General features: G+C 41.2%; 1 protein-coding gene across 3 annotated transcripts in view; it reads right to left on the reverse strand.

The window, feature by feature from the left end:
• Positions 1-25,522, reverse strand: part of hdac8 (histone deacetylase 8) — a 39,758-nt gene that overhangs the window by 10,816 nt on the left and 3,420 nt on the right. For 2 of the 3 annotated variants that reach the window (XM_003457732.4, XM_005462581.4), the window contains exons 5-10: positions 25,040-25,181; positions 24,235-24,347; positions 24,015-24,092; positions 23,816-23,924; positions 20,227-20,399; positions 16,224-16,318 (exon numbers count right to left, since the gene is read on the reverse strand). In XM_003457732.4, coding sequence (XP_003457780.1) covers positions 16,224-16,318; positions 20,227-20,399; positions 23,816-23,924; positions 24,015-24,092; positions 24,235-24,347; positions 25,040-25,181 — 710 coding nt within the window. Of the gene's footprint in view, positions 1-16,223; positions 16,319-20,215; positions 20,400-23,815; positions 23,925-24,014; positions 24,093-24,234; positions 24,348-25,039; positions 25,182-25,522 lie in introns of all 3 variants that reach the window. The other variant, XR_267613.4, reaches the window with a different exon arrangement.

A 25,522-nucleotide genomic window follows, 5' to 3' on the forward strand; every position in this document is an offset into this window, starting at 1 on the left:
CCAAACTCCGCTTCAGGTCCCAAAGTCAAACGAACGCTGTGGCATCACTGAGAGTTAAAAACTGTCTAAACTCTTTCATCTTTAATAAAATGATCAGCGTTGCTGCTTTACCAGGTGTAACAATTAAGTTTAACATCCAGGTATCCATGAAAACAGAATTTATTAAATTTAACAGAGTTAGAAGTTAGCAGGGAGTTAGCTCACTAGTTTCCACCTAAACATGACATATCAAGTTCTGACTGAGAGATTTGTGAAACAAATTAAAACGTACAGCTCTGCTATCACTTCCAACATAAATGAAGACAGAAAACTGAACAGCAGTAATCTTTGTAGGGTTAGTGAAGTTGGGCTAGCTGGTATATAATGTGCTACGTGATCGCTAGCGACACAGCTATGTTAGCATAACATAAACACAGTGAAGCTGCAGGATGAATGCTAACACTTTTCCACTCGATAAAAGTTCATGTGAGGGTTCCCGATGGTTAGGGACAAATGCAGTCGCATGGCAGGATGCTGTAAACGGACCAAACTTCAGTCAGAAGAACAACTGAGATAATCAATCCACAATACGAGGTTAGTCATTAATATACTGCAACAACATGGGAATAGAGCAGCTGCGAGAGAATTAGACATTAATGAATCAATGGTACGGAAGTGGAGGAAGCAAGAAGAATGGGTTGAGTAAAGTTTGACTTATCTGACTGTTTTGTTTCGCTTAACGCCTTATAATACGATGCGCCTTATGGTCCGAAAAATACGGTATTTAATATTCGATTCAGTTTGATCTGAAATTTGGAATTGAGGCCATGAAGTCATCAGGAAAGTGGTTACTGTGGTCAAAGAGCAAGGAAGCTGAACGTGGTTCCACCCACCACTGCATATGAAAGAGGAAGCTCTAAGATTAGTACTTCCCCATGAAGAAGGGCCAATGAGTCTGGGGATATTTTTAATGATGCTATTTAAAAGGTGAATACGGCACTTATTTCATGACACTCCATCCAATTGCCCGGCGAGCACCCAAAGCCAGTAGGATTCAATTCTTTAGACACTGTGCAAAATTTCATGGTAATCCATCCAGTATTTGTTGAGATATTTCCATCTGGACCAAAGCAGTGCACTGATTAACAGGCTGATCCCTCAAGCAAAGAAACACATTTTTCAGATAGACACATGTTGTTTATATTCTCGGATTCTTTTTTCCCTCCTGTGTTGTCTGGGAGCTGGATCAACACAAACAAAAAAAGTATATGAGATTCTGTAGCCTGTACAGAAGGAAAATGTAATGCATAACACAGAAGAGGAACCACAAATCAGTCAAGCCTCTGCTAAGACAGCCTGGGCCTCGCCAACTTGAAGAAAAAAAAAAAAAGAATAAAAAAACAACTCAGATTATTTCAGCAAATACCAAAGGCTCCTGGCATTTCAGGCAGAACCTGGCATCAGCCAATTGAAAAAACAGAAACAGGTGGAAACCCAAAGAGTGGGTTCAACCAGAAGTTAAAACCAGAGCACGTCAGTTTGAGGCCATGACTCAGTGCCATGAGAGCTAAGCAAACTCCGAGGCCAGGTCTGACCACAAGTGCGTCAGTCCGTTCGCAGCGACTGTTGTGAAAGCCTTGGACTCTGAGGACTCAGCAGAAACACGTCGAGCGAGCCAAGCTGAGGCCTAACGCAGATGAGTGGGACACGTAGGAAAATGAAGGAGATTAAGTGAAGATTCGAGGGGTTAAAATGGTAAGAAAAGATTATTAAGTTAATAAGATATCAGGAAACAGTGAATGGGAGCTTGGAGTTGTTTGACCAACAATCAAAAACCTTTTAGTATCATAGAACTTCAATTTGTCTGATAATCACGTAAAAGAAAGGAAAAACAGGGTTGAGTGATCCTGTTCAAGAACTCGAAGTACTGCAGTTTTTGGCACTTTGGCGTTGAACTGACGCACAAAGGTTTGCTGCTCAGCCTGTCCGGGGTGTAACCTGTCTATCCTGACAGCTTGGATGGGCACAGGCACTGGCGCTCTGCAAAAGCGTCCCAGTACTCAAGTAAAATCAAACCAACAAACCACTGTAATCGTCTTCGGTGCAGGGATGCTGGGTTCGGCTGTGGCTCACCAATCTGCCTGTGAGACCATTTAATGATTTGATTTAATGAGTTTCTGCAGTTTTACAGATAAATATCTGGAAAAAGACAAAACAGACTCAATTAAAAGGACAATAAAATGAAATTGTCTTAGTTTTATCAGTGTGGAAATGTTTCCTGAAATGCAACAAAGCTGGTTCCCTTAGAACTCTTCAAAGTTCAGTTTTGACTTTTTAAGAGTTTGTAATGTCCTTTCTGAACTTGCCAAACCTCACATCTGACCACTACACTCCATATTATAAATACTTAAAAATCTTTAGAAGAGCAGGATAAGGTGGCTGGGGAAAATGAGGTGTGGGTGCCTACTACACGCCCTAGACCCTTGAATGAGTTTTAGAAGATGGACGGATAAACAAAGCCAACACTAAAACAACGAATAAAACTAAAATTCAACTTCATTTCTCAGTCCCATGGTTACAGCTTTAGAAGGATTCAGTTTACATTTACATACAACGAGAAAAAGCAGAAAACTTTATAAGCAGACTGCAGTCAGTGAATATCTGGCTTCTTCTTTTGTTTGTTTTTGGACTTTCTAAACTTCCATTAGCAAACTTTCTACTGTCACATTTTCTCCTCTGGCTTAAATTAAAGCCCGGGGGGGGGGGGGGGGGGGGGCTGCCCCCCTTGAGTTGGCATCCCCTAATGATTCCTGCGTTGATGTTGCGGTCACTTAGAAGTCGAGGATATCTTGTTTGGAATGGAGCCTCTTTAGTGGATTAAATGGACATTAGTAGACAAGACTTCAGAAAGTCTGCTGGCAACAAACAACACACACATACACGAACTGAGCCAATGTGCAGCAGGAGTATACTTTTGTTTATATGAAGACAAAGGCTACTCTGTCTTTGATTAATGGTCCTGTGTGAGTCAGATAGAGGGAATGCACTCCTGTGTATATGTGCTAGATTTATTAATGTGTCCTTATATGTGTGTTTCGTGTGATTATCATGCACACAGAGGTAAGGCCCTGTTTTAGTGTGTGTGTGTCTGTTTCCAATTACTTCAGATGAGTTTCTGTGTCTTACCTCCGGCCTCAACAGAGCCCAATGTGAGACTTAACACACACACACACACACAAACACACACACACAAACACACACACACTGTATTCCCATGAACCCAGTGCTCTGTCTCCTGCTGTCCAGCAAAACACACACACACACACACACACACACACACACACACACACACACACACACACACACACTCCCACTGACTGCTTGTTTGGCTTGGATGACCGTGGAGAGAAGAGAAAGAGGGGAAGTGAGGAAAGTGAAGCCCATCCTGAGACACTTCTTCAAAATTGCCTTCATAGTAGAGGCAAATAAAATGATAGGCAGCAATTCTGTGCTGTCTGTCTGTCTGTGTGTGTGTGTGTGTGTGTCTGTGTGTGTGTGTGTGTCTGTGTGTGTGTGTAAGACAAAACGCCACATGACAACAGATAGAGGCGATCCAGTGACGCAGCACTGCTACGTCACCTGGCCAAGGTCAGGAGACAGAAAATACCCGCTGACTGGCTCCAGTGTCTCCGGCAGAGACGCCCAGGGAGATAAATAGGGAAAGGTCTCTGCTTATTTACCATGGTCCTTTACATGGAAACTTCTGTCCATCACTCACTGAGCCTGTTTGTACTGTGAAGGGAACACTGTGTTCTCATCTGAATGTCTTTATAACAAAAAACAAAACAAATAATGTAAGGTTTTAGAACTATTCATTAAGTTAAAATGCTTAATCTGTGTTTAGTTTCATTTTCAGCTCCTGCAACAAAGCTCTGTTCTTTTAAAGTGCACTACATTTAACAGCTTGTGTCTATGGATTAGTTTGTTGATAATATTTGGAGCTGTAACTATGTAACACTGCTCAAAAAAAGGAAACACTTGTGTTATGACCAAGTGTAACACGAGGGGCCAGGTCATGACATGAATTGGGGGCTCATCCGGGATTTGAACCCGGCAGCTCTCACACCCGAAGCGAGAATCATACTCCTAGACCAGCTTACCTTTTGCCGCATACACACACACAGCTCACTAGCTGCAACCCAACATGGCTCTCTGGCACTAGAGCTCACCTTTCTCTGGCCTTAAGCATTCTTAATTGCTGATGGGAGTCAGTGGTACAAAAAAGGTGGCATCTAAGGCAGGAGATATGGCAAGACACACACAAACACATGCACACACACGCACACACACACACACGCACGCACACACACACGCACGCACACAAGGTCAATTTCAGGAAGAGATCCTGCTAGGGCTGTAACACATGACAACACGTGCACCAGTTAGGAATCAGAAACTAGTTTGAGTCCATTTCAGCTGCTTTGGTGCAAATCAAAGTGACAACATGTGCACTGAAAAAGTGACAACAGGCAAACACATAAAGGGAAGCCTTTCTTCTGATTTCTCCATATTTTAGCTTTTTATTAGGGTCCTTATCAATGCTGGCAGCATAATGCAACTCTTGAAGCCCATTCAGGTTCGACAGGTATATCCATACGTGCCGTCACAAAAAAGGTTTGCGTGACATACCAAGAGACGAGCCGTTAATATGAGGAGAACTGGACAGGGCAGTAGAAGGACTCCAACCCAGCAGCAGCACCAGTATCTGCTACCTGAGTAGCATGGCCAGAGCTCAAGGAGATTACCTCGTATGCATGTTTCTGACCAAACTGTCAGAAGCAGACTTTGTTACGCTGTTGTGAAATCCCAGCATCCTTTAGTGTGACCTGTGCTCACAAGCCAGCACCGTGCAGCTTGGCCGGCATTTCTTCAGAAAACACCAGAACTGCTAGGTCAAGTCCGCTGTGGTCCAGTACTCTTCACATATAAGAACAGGTTCACACTCAGCACGTGCGACAGGCGTGAGAGAGTCTGCCAATTATGATGCCTGAAGCATCACCTGTGGCGGATGTGTGCTTTTATTGAATCTGCAATCAACAAATATGATATGAAATATGAGTTTGGGTCGCACCAATATTCTAAGAGGAGTTGGGATTCTTGTGAATTGTGGGCAGATAGACAACAGCCAGTATGCAAGTTGGACAAGCTAAAAATCAAGAAACGGCTTTAATTTAAGAAGGAATGGCTTTCTGCTGCAAAAGGTAAACAATTTTTCACTTGGACAATAGGCCTGACTTTTAAAAAGGGTTGGAGTTAAAACAGTTGCGTCCCAAAATAAAGGAGCAGTGGGAAGCAAAACCACCACATATTTGGAATATCGAAGACAATGATCCAAATCGGCATCTAAATTTCAGGTTTAATACCTTTTCCATTCACACTGAAAACTTTCCCCAGCTTCAACTCCCACCTTACAGAGATAAATCAGAAAAGGACCAAAGCTACACTGGCTTTAAAAAACAAAAAAACAACAAAAAAAAGGTGCATACCAACCAGGTGCTTATTCATCAACAATGAACATCACACAAAACGCAAAAGATTGCCGGCCACAGCAACCATGTGCTGTTAGCAGTTGCAGCTTCAGCCCTAAGTTGACCAGTCAGCTCATATTTTGCCCAGACAAAGCTGGCAAACAAGATTCACTCTCACTATGACAGATGGATGGATAGATGTAAATATAACAACTCTGTAACGTGTATCACTCAACACTGGCGAAACAATTCACTCCACCACCATCTCGAACCTCCAATTATAGAGTTTTCCACCTTTTGAGTGTAGGAACATGAATGGGAACATAGCAAACAGGAACACAAATCAATCCAAGTGCTTTCTATCTCTTCAATAAACACATTGAAAGCAACTTGGGTTCCAGTATCGTGCCCGAGCATACTTTGCCAAGCAGACTGAAGCAGTAGATGACGTAGCTCTACCTTCTGAGCCTCAGCCATTCCCAGTAATAAACTTTATTAACATTAGCATAACTCTGCAAAGATTAACAGAATTTCAAAACACTGCAGCACCTTCTAAAGTATCTTCTATAAGTAAAAGCTGGTCTAATTGATTTCATCCCTCCTCCTTTAAAAGGTGCTCAGGACTCCTGGGGACTCCATCGGCCTGAACAGCTAAACAGCTTTAATCATCATAAACTTCTTTTTTAAAACAATTGATTTTTTTATATGTACATTACCTCAGCGGTGTCACAATTAAATTTAATTTTTAACTGGCAAAACTAAACATGCCATCATCCATATTTTCCTGCCAACAAGGAAATGCACCAATCAACAAAATATCCTCCATATGTGCGCGTGTTTATCTTTACACTGTCTATAAATGACTAATCTGTAAATCTGTGCTGCTCTGAGTAAATAAGAGGACCTTCACTAACCCCTGCCCCTAATCAGAGCGTTATAATAAACTCTGTTATGGCTCATACGTGTGACCAGTTCACATCAAGGTGACGGCTCCTACATCCGAACACGCAAACAACAAACTGGCTGCAAAAAAACAAAACCCAAAGAAACGCTGTTTACAGCGCTGTTTGACGAAAGCACGAGAAAACGTCAGTGTGTTCATATTTGTGTTTGTGCAACGAGTACATGCCCTGTGAGAAAGCTGAAGTGTGCGACAGTACGCACCAGGCCATCTGTGTGTGTGTGTGTGCGTATGTGTGTGTGTGAGAGTGAGAGAGAGAGAGAGGGAGTGAGGGAAGGTTGTTTGTTTTTACAGCGATCAGCAGGATCTCCAGCTATGAAGGACACTGAGCAGCGCAGCAGAGAGGAAAACATCTCCGAAAACAAATGGAGTCTGACTCATATCAAGCTGCTATCTAATAAATGTTTTCAACAAGGAAAAAAAAAACAACAACAAGAAAAAACACAGTGCGATGCCCCAATCACGGTCACACTGTGCACGTACACCTCTCCCTCACTCTGCATCTGGACTCTCTCTCACCCTTCCCACTTTTCATCAGCCTGTGTTTTTTTCTTGGTTCATCTGATAGTTTTCCTTTTAAGGAAACCTGCCCCACAAATACCATCTGGACTTCAAAAAAGAAAGAAAGAAAGAAAAACACTTCTATTCTTGAACTGCTGCTGTAACAGTGTAATTGCTCCATTGTGGCAAAAATAAAGTATTATTTTATACGTTGAAGGGCTTTCACACTATGAACCCCTGGTATAGTTTCACTGTATCACACATCAAATGTATAACAGTGAAACTAATACACTGAAACTAATACCAGTGGATTACACTGTGTTGCTGTGTGATGCATATACATTTCTCTACACTAATATGGGGTAACACAATTGTTGCTCATCATACCTGTACTGTTTCTTTATATCGGTGACAGAGCTTCCTAAATGTTCTAATGTTAATTGTGTATTTTATGAATATTATGAGTTATATAAAATGCATTCACATTTATACAATCCTCATCTGCTGCTTCTTAGAAAACAAATTGTTTGCTTCAATAACAGCAGAAAAAAAAAGGTAGCACTTTCTATTACAGCTCAGTAATAAATAGATAACAGGGTAACAAGGGGAGAAACAAGAGGGTAATAATGTGGTAATTTCTAAGTTATTACTATGCAATTACCAAAGTAATAACAATGTAATATCCAAGTAACATCATGGTAGCAACAGTGGTTACAGCTGAGTAATATTACCCTGAAATTTATGTAACAGGATAATAAAATCCCCAAAACTGGGGGTAATAATATGGAAATAGAGTGCCGTCATAAAGTGGTAATAATAGTGTAATAAGGAGGAAACAAGAATGCAATAATGTGGTCATTTCTACCGAGCTGTAATAGAAAGTGCTACCAAAAACCACTTTAAAACTGTGTTTTGAGAGAATTGTGTATTACAGTCGGTAAGTAACGTTCATTTGTAAAAATCTTTCTGCACCCCACCACCTGTGTAACTTTGCAAGATTAGTTGTCATGTATCTGCAAAACCTCAGCAGATGAACCAGTGACTCCGTAAAACTCTGATGAACTGACGCAAATTCGCTTCATAGTTTGTTGTGAAAATGCTCAGATCCTCCCGATGCCACAGATGATTGGAAATTAAAGGCGAGCTTATCAACGCCATTGTAGCAAAGTAGGAGGTGTGTGCTTCAACTTCACTTTTACAGAGACAGGAATAAAAGGAGAGGGCTTGGAGAAAAGTGAGTGAAATCATGGTTACTGGAAATTTCCGGCTTTTTATTGGTCATACTCCACATTCTCCTCTTCTCCCACTGGCTGTTTAGAACAAATATTCTGTGTGGCTGCATCAGTACAAAAGGTAGACTTTACCCATTGGTTTCTGAAGCCTTAAGATTAGGATTTTCATCGTCGCCATCTTGGCTACAAAAACTGGATGGGACAAGGAAAAGTTGATCTGACTATAAAACTGCGTGTTCACTGGCAAATTAACATATTAAGGATAATATTTTTTTAAAAAAAGATATGACTACGATTTAGAAAACAAAGTGAGCAGCTGAGCCGATAAGCTCATCAGCAAAGTGTTTATAGAGGTCAAGACAGAAAGCAGTTTTCCTTTAGACTTCTACAGGACCAGAAGTCTTTTTGCAACCACCGCTGTCGTCATTTGGTGGACTGCTGTACACATAGTGTAGAGGAAAGGTTTGCTGATAAGAAGCTGATGAAAATGGTGGATGGATTAGATAGATTCTAGAATTAAAAATAAAACCATATTTCTGCTTTTACTATGGGCGGCATTCTTAGAAATCACGGCTAAAGTTCACCTCATGTTTGGGGTGAATGGACCATTACCCAAGATTCACTGCAAAACTTTAAAATGTCATTAGGGGCCTAGACTAAAAACAAACCCTATGATAATAAAAAAAGAGAATTCAAAGCTTTTACCAGACTGATGAATTCATGGTAGGATAAGCTTCTACAATAATGCTGTAATGTACAGTGATGTGGTTGTACTGTCTCCTATAATGAACCTAGAAGAACTGAAAGCCTCCAAAGTTCAAAACTGATGTCTTCTGGCCTATAAAACATCTCGCCTGAGAGGAACATTAATGAATCAGGATTAATTGTAGTCAAAGCAGCTTGAAATGAAGGTGAAGGGACTTCAAGTTTTTTTTTAAAGATGTTTCACCTCATATCCAAGAGCCTTCTTCAGATGTAAAACCAAAAGTTGGAGAGTCCCGGGTAGTTGACCCGCTATTAACATGTGAGACATCAGGTCTTCAGAAAACTTCAAGTCAAGTTGCCTTTAATGCAAGCTCCTTAGACTATTATGACCTGGATGACTGAGAACCTACACAGACAGGATCAATGGTGATGCCATCTTCTGGGATGGAGTCTGTTTGTGAACATGAGATGGAGACAATCATTCAACTACAACAGAGCCGTGGCTCCATAAAGGGTAGACAGAAAGGAAACAGAATCTTTCAGTTCATTGTTCGCTGATAATGTGTCGCAGTATCTCCAGCTGCAGCATTTTGAACTTAATTAATCATAATATTGCAATAATGAGCTTCTTCAGTCAGACTTTGTAAACAGATACATCTCCCTACGCCCACACAGGCTATTGCTTGGTGATATTTCCTGTGATTGAGCCCGTGAATCTGGGAGCCACCACGTCCCTGACGGCACTGAGGGGCAGGACAGGAAGTGGCTGCAGACAGGAAAAAGGGGAAGTAGGAAGTAAAGAGGCGGGACGCTTCCCCGCTGCCAATCTGGAACCAGAGACGTCCTCCCTTCCTGTGTGGCTTTGAGACGGACACACGTTTGTATCTACTTCTGTTCCTCTCGCCAGAGAAGAGTGGGATTTAAGCGAGTTGTTGGGCAATCCAAAGGAAAAAAAAAAAACTGGCTGACTTTTATCGGTTTGTTTTCTCTGCTAGTAATTTAATACCCATGTATTGCCATTATCTGCACAGAGATGACGGGATAACTTGTTTACAGACTTCTGTAGCTCTTAAGGAGCATTTCGCTTAGAAAGAGGAAAATGAATTAGAAAAAAAAAACCTTTCCAGTTGGTCTAAGTTTAGCAGCTTGCTGCCCAGACAAATAAAATATCCTTTAAATAATATAAGAAATATGCTTATTTGACCAGTGGGGTCAAATGAGAGAGAGAGAGAGAGAGAGAGAGAGAGAGAGTGAGAGAGAGAGAGAGAGAGAGAGAGAGAGAGAGAGACGGGAAAAAAAGGCCTTGCTTTTGGACTGCAGATCTGGTTTAGCCTTCTAAAAACACACAATACTTCTCTTGCCAGTTTTCAGCTTCCTTCAGCACAATGATGAAACATTTCTTCACTGAAATATTTAAAGAGTTAAAAGTCAAGGTTTTGCTTCAAAATACAGAGATAAAGCAGAGCACCCAATGTGGGAGGGTGCAAATCCAGCCCAGCCCATTTGGTGTTACTCTATGAGCTTAATGGGTGCACGCCAGAGAGAGGAGATGAGGAACCAGTGTTGGGGAGTAATGGAATACATGTACTGGTGTTACGCATTTAAAATTTCAAAATATGAGTAACTATATTCAGTTACAGTTACCGTTTAAATAGGTGGTAATCAGAACACTGTTACTTTGTTAAATAAAATAAATAGAATATGCGGCGGTCTTTTCCTGTTTCATATGTTAGGCTATCCCCTCTCTATGCCTTGTCCAATTTTGGTGATTAAGTGCCATCAGACGCAGGTTTAGCTCAGTTGGATGAGCATGTATCATATATCGCATGGTTGAGAGCAGCCGGCCCTGGTTCGAGTACAACGCGTTCCCCTCTTTTTTATTTTTTATTTTTTTACTAAATTTCCATCTGGGGTTAATACAGTTTTTCTGATTCCGAAACCCAAACAAAACACACAATAAGAGGCTCTAATGTAAGTGTCCTGTTAATATTGGTGGTGTCAGTTAAACAATGGACCCAGAGCGAGCAGTGCATGGGCAGGAATGCATTTCTTACTTGGAAATGGGATTGGGGTAACTTCAGTATCTTCGATGTACTATTGCTGTGTGATTTTTATTACTTTTAATGAAGGCTAATCGCCACCATGCTAACATTGTTAGCTGGCGTTAGCTGAGGTTAGTTCATAGACTTAGGGCGTTTCTCAACACTCAAGTACACCCCTCCGTTCGTACTTGCCTTTTCGCTAGTCCGGACTTCATAAGTTCACACGGGAGTCCAGTTTCGAGAACGCAGCGCATGAAGACCCCACAGCTCCAGAGTTTTTGCTGCCATCCCCTCTTAATTTAACTGTGATTAATATTTGCAATGGAAATGACACATGACATAAAAAATTATACATGATGTAGTAGATTTCTTTAAGGAAAAAAGATAATTTGAGCTCATTTGAACTGAACAAATATTTAAAATATAATCTGATCATTTTTAGAGCAGCCTTCAGGATCTCCATGTATTAACATGCTGTTTTTAGACTTGATGGAGAGCATTAACAACCTGCTAGCTGCAAATAATCATGTGCAGTTCCACATGAATATTAACAGACAAAAAGAAAACATATTACTGATACAGAAATAGTTTTCTATACGAGATCGCTGCAAAAAGTGCAGCCTAACCTAATGTCTACCCAACTGTTACTCATTTTATATTAAGATAAAAATCTAGTTGGTATTGGTATGACGAGTAGCCTTCAGTAATTGTAAAAAAAAAAAAAAAAAAAAAAAAAAAAAAAAAAAAAAAAAATCACACAGCAATAGTACATTCATGTTGTTGTAAAAAGCATGATAATATATTAAGTAATCCAAAGTATTCAGAATACGTTACTGTCATTGAGTAACTTATCAGAATATGTTACAAAATACATTTTGGGGCATGTATTCTGTAATCTGTAGTGGAATACATTTTAAAAGTAACCTTCCCAACACTGTGAGCGACGGAGATGTGAAGGCACAGCATGTGACAAAGGATGTGAGCTGGATTCACATCAGCAATATTGCGAGGACATGGCATACGTGTTTGCCTGCTGAGGCCTCAGCAGGACAGCCATAGGAAGTTTGGAAGTTTGTTTTGAATCATAGCAGCGGGCCTCAGAGGGACTCAGCAGTTTGGACGTAACCAAGAACAGAAATAAAGGTGGTGGTGGCAGGGGTGGGGGTCTCTTCTCCATTTCTGTTCTTGAATAGTGCAGACTGAGTTTTTAGAGAAAGATAGATTCTATCTGATCCAAATCTGTGCAACTCCATGTTGTTGTCACCATCACTAAAAATAGTCTCAAATTAATAGCAGCACTGGAACAGTACACTCCTCTATGATATGTAGATCCAGAGGTTAAAAACAACCTTAAATATCGGTTTATGTGCAGCATTTTAAGCACACACACAAAGAAAGACAATTTTACTCAGAACTATTCATTGATTACTCTAAAATGAATGTGCATAGTTCTTAATCCTTTGACTTAAACTGATACCCTCTAACACAAAGGTACTCCATTAAAATGTGAAGAGGTGCTCAAACAAAGATCCAAAATATCAAAGTTATTCATGCATTATAACTCAATGCAAGGCATTTTGAAGTGGCCTAACGGTTGGATCAGTGTCTGTATGCATCCAGCAACTAAAAGTTGAAGTACTAAAGTACAATTCAGCAGTATTTCAACAATGTTTAATATTAATTTTCAAAATGAACTGAAGGTTCCTCTAATAATAAAATAATAATAAAATGTTCTTTTCTTATTTCGATTTTAAAATATAAAGGGCTTTTTTGATTTATTAATTATTTCAGCTTCATACTGTTCTCTCTGTCAGTTTTCCTGACTTAATTCTTTGGACTTTCTCAGTTTTCATCCGCACTCTGAATAAATGATTTGATTGACAAATCAACGTGGTCTGTGCTGTAAAGACAAAAACAAAAATGGCTGAATAAAGTGAAACAACTATAAATAAAAGAAAAGTTGTACAAAGTAAAATAGAAACCGTCCATCAAAACCTAATCATAGGTCCGGGTACAGATCTGCACGCTGGTCCACCTGCTGTTGACCAGCAATCACTATGGACCACGATATTGGACCACCTACCCCCACAGCAGCTGCTCGGCCAAATAAAAGCATGCCGTGAAGCTCCCAGCACTGAGTTTGAGTGCAGATGTTAATGGTAAATGGCCTGTATTTGTATAGCGCTTTACTTAGTACCTATGGACCCCAAAGCGCTTTACACTACATTCAATCATCCACCCATTCACACACTACGTTGTAAGTTACATTGTAGCCACAGCCGCCCTGGGGCGCACTGACAGAGGCGAGGCTGCCAGACACTGGCGCCACCGGGCCCTCTGACCACCACCAGTAGGCAATGGGTGAAGTGTCTTGCCCAAGGACACAACGACCGAGACTGTCGCAGCCGGGGCTCAAAACCAGCAACCTTCCGATTGCAAGACAAACTGCCAACTCTTGAGCCACGATCGCCACATAGCCACGATCTGTTAATGCCAGAGGATGTTAAGGAACCACTTACAGCTGACTGTGGACTTTAGGGTAGGCAGAAAATTTGACTTGCTGCAGCGGTGGCCTCCTGTCACAGTACCACGCTCTCTGGAACGACCCAATCTCTCACATAAGTCTGTGAAGGCTAGGTGCTTGATTTCATACAGCCGTGGCAAGGGGACAAGGGGATTAACAGGTATAGACCAATACTTGTGTCTATGTATTACTTGTGATCGTTGGATCGTCGAACAATATAGTTGATCCAGGTTTTTAAGATTCCACAACACTATTTGTGGAGTGTCTTGTGGTGACAGTTGTTGAATTTAATTGAAAAAGATTTAATTGAAACACTTGAGAGATGCCATGATGAGAGACACTGTTTCCATGAAACCAATTCCACTGGCGTGGAAGTGACCACTTGAATAAAGGCATTTTATTATTAACTATAAATGGAGAGTGGCCTTGAGGTCCGAGATGTTTTAGTTCATATGCTTTTAAAGATGTGGTGTACGTGGCAATGACCCCTTTAAGGGGATTCAGAGAAGTATTAAAGACCCCACTGTGGTTCTTGCCCTTCTTCATGATATAACACATGTTTAGATAAGATGATATCCCACCCCGCCTTAAATTAAAGATAATAAATCTAGGCTAACAGGCAAAGCACAGTCATGTGAACATCACATGTGACAAATAAAAAGTTCCTATAACAGCAAGAACAACTGTTTCCACCCTCAAAATAAAGTTCATTATAAAGACAAACTGTTCTTGTCAAATGAGAGACACCAACTAACCTTTGACCCGTGCGGCTATACTTAGCACGCCCAACACTGCGGCTCCTTCGATTCACACGCAGTTAGGAGCCGCCGCTATCGCACAATGAGGGGGAGGGGGGGGTCAATCGGGATCAGCTCAGCACCGGCAGACAATACGAGTCAACAGCGAAGGTTAACAACTTTCAACCCGGTGGCTGGAATCCTGGCGTGTTTGTATTAGATACTGAAATATAATGAGTGTGACACAAGCAGAGGCATTGTGTGCGTTATCTGCAGTGTAATATTTTGTCTGGTAATCAGCAAGTATTACAGCACTTATTGTTGACGTGACTGGCCAACTCTGACTGATGTTTGTGTTCTTTAGACTGCTATTTTTAATTATTTCATTTGGAGTTTGTGTGCTGCAAGAACAGAACACCGCGAAACCTCTCGGGGACTGAAAATAAACACTTTCCAAATAAATATTTAAAAGCAGCAAATATGTTCGGACTGGTTTTAGTGAGATTTCAGCGGATAAAACAAACAGAGTGTTTGAAATTGGAGTTTTTGCAAGTTTGAAGTCATTTCCCCTCGACTTTGAGCCACTTTTGCCAGTTTGAGTTTCCTCCACACTGGTGTCCATTTATCATACAATGAAGCACATGAGAAGCGTTATAAAACAGGCCAGTGCATTATCTGACGGTAATGAATGTGTGTATTCATGGGGTTTTGTCTACAACGGAGCAGGAGGAGTAAGACGCACTCACACAAACGGGCACAAAGGTAGTTTTTGTTCCCCGTGTCACTGGAACTGGAACAGCTCTGCTTGGTCATCGTGGATAAATGCCCCTCTTATCGCACGCAGAGTGAGCCTCAAACACACACACACACACACACACACACACACACACGCATTCACATACATACATGCATACACACATATATGTGACGTTTAGCAGAAGTTGCAGTTTACTTTGAAAATAGGTTGCTTCATAAATCAGAAAAAAAACAAGACATAAACACAATAAAATTCAAATTGTTTCAGGTGAAAAACCGTTTGTGTGTGTGTGTGTGTGTGTGTGTGTGTGTGTGTGTGTGTGTGTGTGTGTGTGCGTCACCTCATCTTCATCAACTGTGGCAGCTGGCCACACTGATAGTTGCTTTGTTTTCAGTGAGTGCTCCTTAATGAGGTCAAAGGTCATTTGGGGCCATTGGACGTCCGACGAGGAGAAACAAGAGGTACCTTCATCTCGGCCAGGACGCACACACGCGCGCGCGCGCGCACACACACACACACACACACACACGAACACACACACTGAGGCGCTCACAGCTATTCATTACATCTGACTAAGACAAGGTCCAAAAAATCAGCTGCTTGAGAAAGAGGCTCTTTGTGCGTGTGAGAGTATAGGAGCGGGAGAGACAGATGGGCGCGCCGATTTCTATTTGGAGAGAGGATGGCTCTGTTTGATTTACCGAAAAGCAACTGGTCACATGTCCCGTGTTTCACAAACAAGTCAACAAATAAAATACACAGTGACATTTTTTTTCTTCCTTCCTCGCTAAATTAAATCAACAGCATATGTGTTCTCGCTATTTTAAGAATCCTCGCCGACGTCCACCCTTTTGAACTAATTGGACAGGTAAAGCTTCGGTTTAAGTCCTTCCAGTCCGGCTTCTATAACTCCTCTAATGACATTCACCCAGACGATGCATAAAAGAAGAGATTGAGAGGAGTCTGTGCTCATCGCAGCAGACAGAGAGGAATTGTCAACACTGCTACCTGTCCCGCTCACCTGTACACAAACCCCTTTATTGAGATCGGGCAGCCATCTTTGATTAGATGGAGTGACTCAGCAGACGCAGGACACAAGAGGGTGTGTTTGCGTTTTCATGCATGTGTGTGCGTGTGATGGTACAATGAAGGGCCACATTTGTTCTCCTGTGGGAATATGTAAATGTGTGCGATGGTGGCTGTAAGAGGCATGGAAAGGGAGTATGTGTGTGAGTGTGTGTGTGAGTGTCCGTGTACCTCATGGTCAGGTATTTCAGAGGAGAGAGTCTTTCCCAGTACTTCTGCTGTCAGGTAGGTCCAACACCGAGCTGTGTTAGCCAGGTTATAACCTCCTGAGTAGAGAAAAGGAACACAGACAAACATGAGGAGAAACACTAATGATATAATCTTTATGGAGTACCTGGAACCCACATGAAGGCAAGTTTGGAGCCCTGAGGACTATTTAATGTGAATTTGAAACTTTTAAACATTTACAGCTGTTCAAACCTTGCGTTTATGATGAGCAGCCAATCAGAGTAAAATTGGCTTAAAGTTAGAGGAGCAAAAATTGCTCCTTTTACAAAGACAAAGTAGTCAGGAGGTACATCAAGGCATCAACTGATCAACATCACTTAAGTTTCACGCCACATGTGACAGACACCTGTAACACAGATGTGTCCGGGCATGCCCAGTTCATGCCCGGACACATCTGCGTGCTTTGAAGCTGATGTATGTGTGTATGCATGGCTACACTGCTCCATCTTTGTCTTTAAATGAGAGAAAACAGGAGCAGGACGATATTTCTGACAGCTGGACTGATCCTTAAATCGTAGCATGATATAACTGCATCTGCAGGAATGCTAGTTTATCTCGCACCCCTAACGTTTTTCCACATTTGTTTTTGTCAGTGAAAAACTGCATAGACAGGTGAAAAATCGTAAACAGAAAGAAAAGGCCTAACATCACATCTGGCCAGGCTGATCGTCACACTGGAGCTCCCCAGGGTTCATTATAGGGTTTCCCAGTCATGTGCTCTTTTTCTTTTGTGTTTTGCACATGTCTAAATATGCTCTTATTGTGTGCTTTTGTTTTTTGTTTTTATCTGCTAATGTGGAGCTCTGCAACAAAAGGTTTTCACCCCATTCTACTTTTTGTAAATTTGTGATGTGACAATAAAGCTGAATCTGAAGTCGAAAGAAAGCACAGAGCCAGCAAGTGTTTGACTTGATACAGTTTTACCTTTTTCGCAGAAATCTACCACTTATTTTTCATTAATTAAATCTAAACTAATCAGTTTTGTCAGAAATAAACTCCTTGTCTACACATTTCTCTTCCACCAAACTGATCTTTATGTTTTTCTTGCTTAATCAAGGAAGATCATCTCGTCATGTTTCAGTGCACAGCAATCCAGAAGCTTCCCCTCCAAACTGAATGCACCAGCTTTAAACTACTGCCCGTCACATTTGTGACAACGCAGTTTGCTCAGGGAAATGATGGTTGTGCCTCAGCATGCGTGTGCTGCTAAACTGTTGTTCAATTCTCCACTCAAACCTTCAAACACTTTCTTAAAGCAGTTTGAATGTCAAACTACTGGGCGGGCCCGACTGGTGGGAAAGAGACCCACTGCAGGACGGGATGACCAGAGGAAAAAAATATGGGGTCAAACAAAGTTGGAAAACATGATTCCTGTAGAGAAAACATACGAAGACTTTACTGATCCTACTGTGTTGGCTGTTCTTTCACTGGAATAAAACTTAAATCCTTTGTATTGTTAATAATTTGTCTGTCCAGACCGGACCATTTCCATATAAAATAAAATGACTTCATTACTTTACACAGGATATAGCACAACATCTGTTTATCTGTAAAAAGAAAAATTTCCTTATTCCACCTCCTCTTCATCGTCCTCATCACAAGGTAGTTCACTAACCAGGAGGAGTTCTTAAGTGGTGACTATTAAGTTAAACAGGTGGGAAAATCCACTTTGAGCAACCGTTAGTTTGCTTTGATATATCGATGTTTGCGGGCTGTGTGTAGATATCACAAGAGGAATTATTTTTTGAGTGATGCATCATGTAAAGTCACTGTGAGCTTCACCATTTAGCATCAAAATCTAATCAGTTCATCCCCAAACTTATTTGTATTTGTGAACGAGTTTGGTTATGGCCAAAAATGTGTTTTCATGAGGTAAGCTTTTAAAAGAAATATCGGTTTGCACGCTGCAGACTCCAGTTCCCCTATTTATTTGCATCTGGCAGTCTATGACATTTTGAGCACACCTGCTCATCGTCAGACAATGAAACACAGGACGATGCCATCTTAAATCACCTGTGATAGGTCATATGACCATGACCAGTGATCTCTTGCCACCCTAGTGCCACCCTAGTTTATTAAGATAATATAGCATTAACACTTTGAAGGTGGAATGAAGGTGAGTGTTATTAACACTCTGTGTGCTGCACCTCCAAATCGCATGACGGGCATGTGATTAAGCTGACATAGCAACAAGCTGCAGCCACGCTGAGTCTCTATTTCAGCTTGTGTTGAAAGTTTGGACTTCAAAGTATACATCAACTTTTAAATTTGAATGACAGGCCACTAAATCCAGAGTTATGATACACAAATGTCTATTTTTATATGTATTTATTTATTATACAGGCTATACAGTACATAAAATAAAAACAAATTCACGTGTTACAAAAATGAAAAGGTTAAATATGTGGGCTACAGAACATAAGTTATAGAATATATTTAAATGAAACACGTGTATACTTACTGCATTTGAATCATTTTAACAATATGTAACAAGTGCTGTCAGTGTTAATCTTGTTAACCACAGTAACGCAGCAAAACTCCATTAGCGAGTTATCGCGGATCACCCCGTGTGACGGGCTGCACGGCATCAACGCATTAGCGCTGTTAGCTCATCGATGCATTAGCGCCGTCCAGTCCCACGCAAGCGGCAATCCGCGATAACTCGCTAACGGAGATTTGCCGTTTGTCGTTAATGTCATTTTAACGAGATTAACGCTGACAGCGCTATATGTAACACATGCATATGTTCTAAAAAAGGCTTTGATTTTGCCACCCTAAGAAAATTTCTCTACATCCACCCTTTGGTACTAAGTCATGAAGTGTAAGAAAATGCCAGTAACTTTCAACTTCAAAGCAGTGAAAAATGAAGCCAATTCTCACAAGTGCCAAAAAAGTGCAGTTCCTCCAATGGCTACTTGAGGTGTCAATAACCATAGATTCCCATGTCAAAATGCTAAATCACAAACAAAGAATAAAAAAACATGTCTGAGAGAAAATTTTAAATTAAAAAACTAAACTAACCTATCAAATACCCTGTATCTAATTATGTGTCCAAACTGCAGTTCCTCTAATGGCCACTTGAGGCCGACTAACAATCTCAGAAGACTCCTATGTTAACTATACATATAAAAGCTGACATAAACATGTTTACAGAGTGCTACAGAACAAATGTATGGAGGATGTTTCTTTTTCTTGTTAAAGTTGCACTGTTTGTGCTGCTGTTTTGAAGTATTTCAATTTCTAATTTTTTATCTGTCAAATAGCAGATTTGTTCTTCAGTGGAACTAGTGCATGAAATCTGAGTACTTATTTATTCTTTTATTTAGCATTGATTAGCAGTTATGTGTGTCCATGTGGTTATGAACAGCTTTTGTATACAGTCTATTCTTTTGCTGACCTGAGCCATTTCATTCTTGTGTTCAGCTGAATGTGTGTGCAATGAGAGTTCATTTGTACTTTCACATTTATACAGCTTTGTGTAGCTCTTCAGACCAAAAAAAGGAAGCGAACATGACAAAATCCTCTGGAAGAAAAACTATAAAGCCTCCCACATACAGAAGACACAGGGAAAGTTTAAAGATGGAGGGAATGGACTGAGGAGAAAGTATGTAGGACAGAGCGGGAGGGGAGAGAAAGGAAGAGAGGTGGGATTGTAGTTGAGTAAAATGGATTCATTGTGTTGTATAATTAGTAGCTATCATCTGGCCAAGGGCTGAGGAGTCTGGGACAGGGCAGTGTGTGTGTGTTTTTGTGTGTAAATGTGCTTAAGTAACGGACTCAGAAATTCAAAGCAAACACAAACACGCACAAAAGAGAAGGTACACTACACCATTACATCTGGACTACCTCAGCTCTCCAAGAAACATGCACATACACCCATACGTGGAGATATACCAACACACACATCAACATTAGCCAGAATAATAAACACATACGTGAAGCGTACCTCCGCCCAGCAGTAGTGTAGGTAGCTGCCACTGCAGGACATACTGCAGACACTTGCCCACCCCAACAGGGGTCATGTTGAAGGAGCACATAGGGTCGCCCGCCATTGTGTCGGCACCCAGCTGCATCACTATCGCCTCCGGGTTGAACTGTGCCCGCACCTCCTGCAGGACGCTGTAAAAAGAAGATGGCAGAAAGAATTCTGTTACTCACAGAGGATGCATATTGTTTGGTTATCAAGCATCCAAAAAAGAAAACAATTCAGGAAAATTTATAGACTTCTGTGACTAATTGTGCTTATGTGCATAGTCACTACCATAGGGCCTTTTGAGCCAACAAAAACTTTGCTGGCACTCAAGCAGTGATGGCTAACATGACTTAAAAAAAGCCTTACCTGTACATTCTGTTCTGAACAACAATAACTTTATAGTAAGTGTAGAACACTAAAACAAAACACTTACACCCAATTTGTTCAGTTACTTCCACCAATTAGAGGTGCTAAAGCAGTAGCCTGTGATTATACCAATAAAGAGTGATTAAGTATTAGTCTACATGTAGCTTACTCATTATTTCACAGAGCTGGAGCACTGCTCTGTCTTTTTTGTGGAGTTTGCACAGTCTCCCCGGCTCTCTCTGAGTACTCCAGCTTTCTTTCACAGTCTAAACCCATGCAATTGTTAGGTTAGGTATCAGTGTTTGTCTCTCTGTGTTAAACCAATGAAAGACCAGCAACCTGTACAGGATGTACACCACCTTTTGCCCTATGACTCTAGCACCCACACATGACCTTGAATTGGAGAAGTGGAAGTGGATGGATGGGATATGAGTTTTCAGTCACTTGCATTAGTTACTTTACAAGAAAAGACTTTCACCCATTAGAAGCTGACGCTGAGAAATGGAGAGCAATTTTAATTTCCATTACCATCAGCTCACAGATGCCGGCTGATCCGCAATGATGAAATTACAGCAAGGATAAAAAGTAGTCTTCAGGAATAGTTCTCCAGGTTTTGTCAGGTCTTGTTTTGTTAAGGCAGGGCTTGCAAAATCGCTAGCCCGATGTCCCGGGGCTAGCGATTTTTCCAGTCGGGCAACCAAAATCTAACTCAGCCGTCGGGCTATCATAGGAAGGAATGTGTCAATGCTTTTGCATTCTTTCGCAAATGTAGCTGAGTAATTATTTCATTGGCATCGACGAGCCTCTGTCAATATGTGACATATTGAAATCGCGTTTGAATGTTCTTTGCTTTTCCTTTCACTTTGCGATCGCGCGAACTGTGTGTAGAGAGCGGCAGCACTGATTGATGAGTGACAGATTAATTGCGCACCAATTCCTCTGACATCGTCTATCACTCATTAGCTTACTATTCAAACATGACAAGTGAAATCTCCCACAGCAAGCTTAAACATGTGAGAGGTTGATTGCGCAGAGAATCGCTGACCGTTATGTGAGCACGTGTGTAAAAACAGCAGGATTTACGCGGGAATTTTAGTTCTGCTGAGCCAAATAAGACAGGTCAGGGTGAAGAAGGGGCAGCCAAAGAAAAGCCTACCACAAAACGGAAAAGTTATGACAAATCAGACTATGAGGCAAAAAGAAAGCTCAGCTTTTTTGGTTTCATGGACAAAAGAATTTCTGTGGCTGGAATATGACAACGTAAATACCATAATGTTCTGCCGGGTGTGTCGTGAGTTTCCCTCGATATCTGAGTCGACAAGCGCCTTTGTTACTGGGACCAGTAATTTTAAGAAAGACCCCATCAGAATCCATGAGAAATGCATTATTGCTCAGTCTGCAGTATCTTTCCCAGAACAAACACCAATTGCAAAAACATACTAAAAATAAACCAAACACAACAAGAAGTCCTGAAAAAGCTGTTTAGAGCAGTGTACTATGTTCCAAAGAGTGAACTACCATTGGCAACATTTAGCAGTCTTTGCAAACTTCAAAAAGCAAATGGCCTCGATCTTGGTTCCACTTGCCTCTTACCCGTGATTTCAGTGGAAATTTCAGATTCAGGATCTGACACAGACTGATTCATGTTCTACACAGTTCCAAATATGTAATTTTCATACAATTGTTGTAATTTGTGTTTTAACAATTTTTTGATGGATGTTTTGTTTCCTTTACAATATTATACTTTAATGTATAATATTGTAAAGGAAACAAAACATCCATCAAAAAATTGTTCTCATTTTTTTTCCCGGGCTACTTAAATTTATTTTGGGCTACCAAAAACTGAAGAGTGCCTGCCCGAAGGGCTACCAGGGATTGTGAAATTTTGCGAGCCCTGTAAGGACATGACTTGTACTGTTACTGTTCATCTACTGTATGTACTACATGCTTTTTTAGGTTTCCTCAGTTTGTTTTTGAGGAAACTGCACACGATGCAGAGATATGGCAAGACTTTTTAATCTAATAGCTCTCTGAGAACCACTTTGTTATATTTGACATTTTTCATAGATTTGGCTAAAGAAATTGGAACAAATGATGTGCTTTTTTATGCCTGAATGATGCGTAATACAGTGTTAAACTGGCTTAACAAACAAAAAACAATCTGAAAATGGACTAGACTGAAAATAACTGAAAAAGCAGCCGATAAAAGAAAAACATTGAAAGACCTTCAGAAAGCCTGACAAGAAATGCTCCTTGGAGGCAAACTATGAAGAAATGAGGGCGACTCAAGACTTTTGCACAATAACAGTGATGCCGTATTATTAAAGCTAACCCCACAAAGCAGCACATAGGCAAATAAAATGTTCTCTCCCCATTAACCTGACATAAACATTAGAGAATGAATAATTATAACCCAATAACATTGCGTATTCAATTGTGTATAATGAGTATTTGTACGTTTATTTTGACGCTGTAACTTTAGTGTTATTAGACTAATTAAGTGTTTTTATGAGTTTTTTTATGAGTACTAAAAAAAGTCTTAATTCCTGTTTCGCAACTGTAGCATTACGTGTATGAGGGCACATGGGCCTGAAAATCACATCCAGTGTTTTCTATGCTAATTTTCTACACTCTGTTTATGTCTGATTTCCACTGAGACCCCTCTGTCTTACTCTTGTGCCACTCCATTAAAAAAACAAAACAAAAAAACCTCTTGGAATCATCCCAGCAATCACACACAGAGCTGAGATGATTGCTGCTTGGTGCTTGCCAAACCCCCCCCCAGAAAAAAACACCGCCTACACTTTTTTTGCTCTTTTGCTCAAATACAGATTTTAAGGCTTTATAAGCAGCCGAGAGGAAACAAACTCCGCTCCTCCTGTTCAAGATCACAGAATCTGCGCCATACAGATGCTGACATAGAGAGGACAAACAAACGGGTCTTAACCCTTTATTTCCTTTTAGAGGCGACACATTTGCATTGAGTGCTCAGCATAGAGAAACTCCTTCAACTAGAAAATCCCCAGTTTAAGCCTCACAATGGAAGGATTTCCCTGCTAAAATGTCCCTGATAAAATGCTGAACTTGCACATGCTCCATAGCACTCATCAATGGATGACCCTGACCTCTGATCTCTTGGAGTTATATAGGAGGACAGCGCTACAGTTTCTCTGTGTGTGTATATGAGTGTGCGTACCTGGTAAAAACCTGGTAGTATCTGTCGTCCTTGATGCCGTCCTCCAGCGGGACGTTCACAGCGTACCAGCGGCCTTTACCCAGCCCGGTGTCACACAGGTCACCCGTACCTAAGCAAGCACAAACTTATCCAACACGGTCTCATAATTCAAATTGGCATATTAAAGCATGCTGTGGTTAATCTCACTGTACTGCCAGACCTGGGAAGAACCCGGGCGAGAACTTGTGCAGTGAAACGGTCATAACTTTGGATGTGAAGCTGAAGGCATCTTCAACACCTACAGAGACCAAAGGGGAGGAAAGAGCTTTTTAAAGCTGGAACCAAAAGAAACAAAAAAAACAAAACGCTGTGAGGATGACAAAATGTAAAAGAAGCTTATTTTAAATTGTGCAAAAGTCAAAACGGTGTTTGGTGTGTACCGTCTCCATGATGCAGGTCAACGTCCACATACAGGACTCTTTCATATTTCTCTCTCAGTCTGAGGATTCCCAGCACAGCATCGTTCACGTAACAGAAGCCTGAAGCCTCATCCCTGGACGATAAGAGAGATGAAGACGAAGCGCCATGTTTGAAATGTACTGCTTTGTCAAGAGCACCCTCTTCAGGCCATTTGATGTAACTGATGGAAATTGATGGTTTAACAAGTTCTGAGTCTAGCCCCGAAACACCTGATCACAGCTGGATCAGTTAACCCATAGTGACTGAAACAAGCACAACAACGACTGTTCGGTGACCAGTGTGTAATGTCTCTAAAGCTTTATGCAGATATGCTTTTTGCAGTTGATCTAAACAGTGATTCCTACAGTAGATCTTTCAGTGGAGAGGGGAAACTGGCTGCTTGGGGCTCTATTTATGCTCGCCGTTCTCACCCTCATGAGTGACAAATAATCCAGCTGCAATTCTGCCTTCACAGGCATTTATGCGACTGTCTGCAACAGCGCGATTACATCACATCGGCACACATTAATGGGCTATTACTGTCTACAGATCCGATTGAACGGACATAGCCAATAGATTTTGTTCTGAGTGGATAAATAAAGTCACATTATCCACCAAACACTGTCTCTGTTCTTAAACTGACAAGTACTGATTGAAAAAGTGCTCATCTAAAACTGGTTTAGGTGCAAAAGGAGGGCATGGGTCAGGAAGACGGCCTGCTGAGAGACACTATATACACATGTAATGGAGCACACAGGAAGAGGATACTAAAGTGAGTTAGCCTACTTCTTGGCGTGGTGCCACCCTCCTGCCCAGTTGATGGCCACGTCACACTTTTGGTCCAACAGAGTCTGAGCTGCCGTCAGCGTAGCGCCCCCTACTCCTGCTGCGTAGTCAAATATGCCCTCGACCACTGGACAGTCATAGCCTGGAGGGAGAAAATACGGCGCTATATAAATAAAACTGAACTGAATTCAGTTATCTAGCTTTATTTACACTGACATCAGCCATCAGAGGAAGCAGTCACATGCAGATGGTTATCAACTCGATAAGTTAATCGAGGGCTTATCAGTCTCATATGACCGGCTTTCCCAGGTATCGTAACACTATTTTCCAAAGAACTGATTGGTCACTTGGTGGTGTCTTAACTGATCTGGTTAGGTCTGCAGCATATGTTACCCTAGTGATGTATGCCAGTAAGAAGTGACACGGAAACGCCACTAATAAACACTGAGTTACTTCGACAGGCCCCTAATATAATGCTTGGAT

The sequence above is a fragment of the Oreochromis niloticus genome, linkage group LG3 (assembly GCF_001858045.2).
Source record: "Oreochromis niloticus isolate F11D_XX linkage group LG3, O_niloticus_UMD_NMBU, whole genome shotgun sequence".
In the NCBI taxonomy this organism is placed as follows: domain Eukaryota; kingdom Metazoa; phylum Chordata; class Actinopteri; order Cichliformes; family Cichlidae; genus Oreochromis; species Oreochromis niloticus.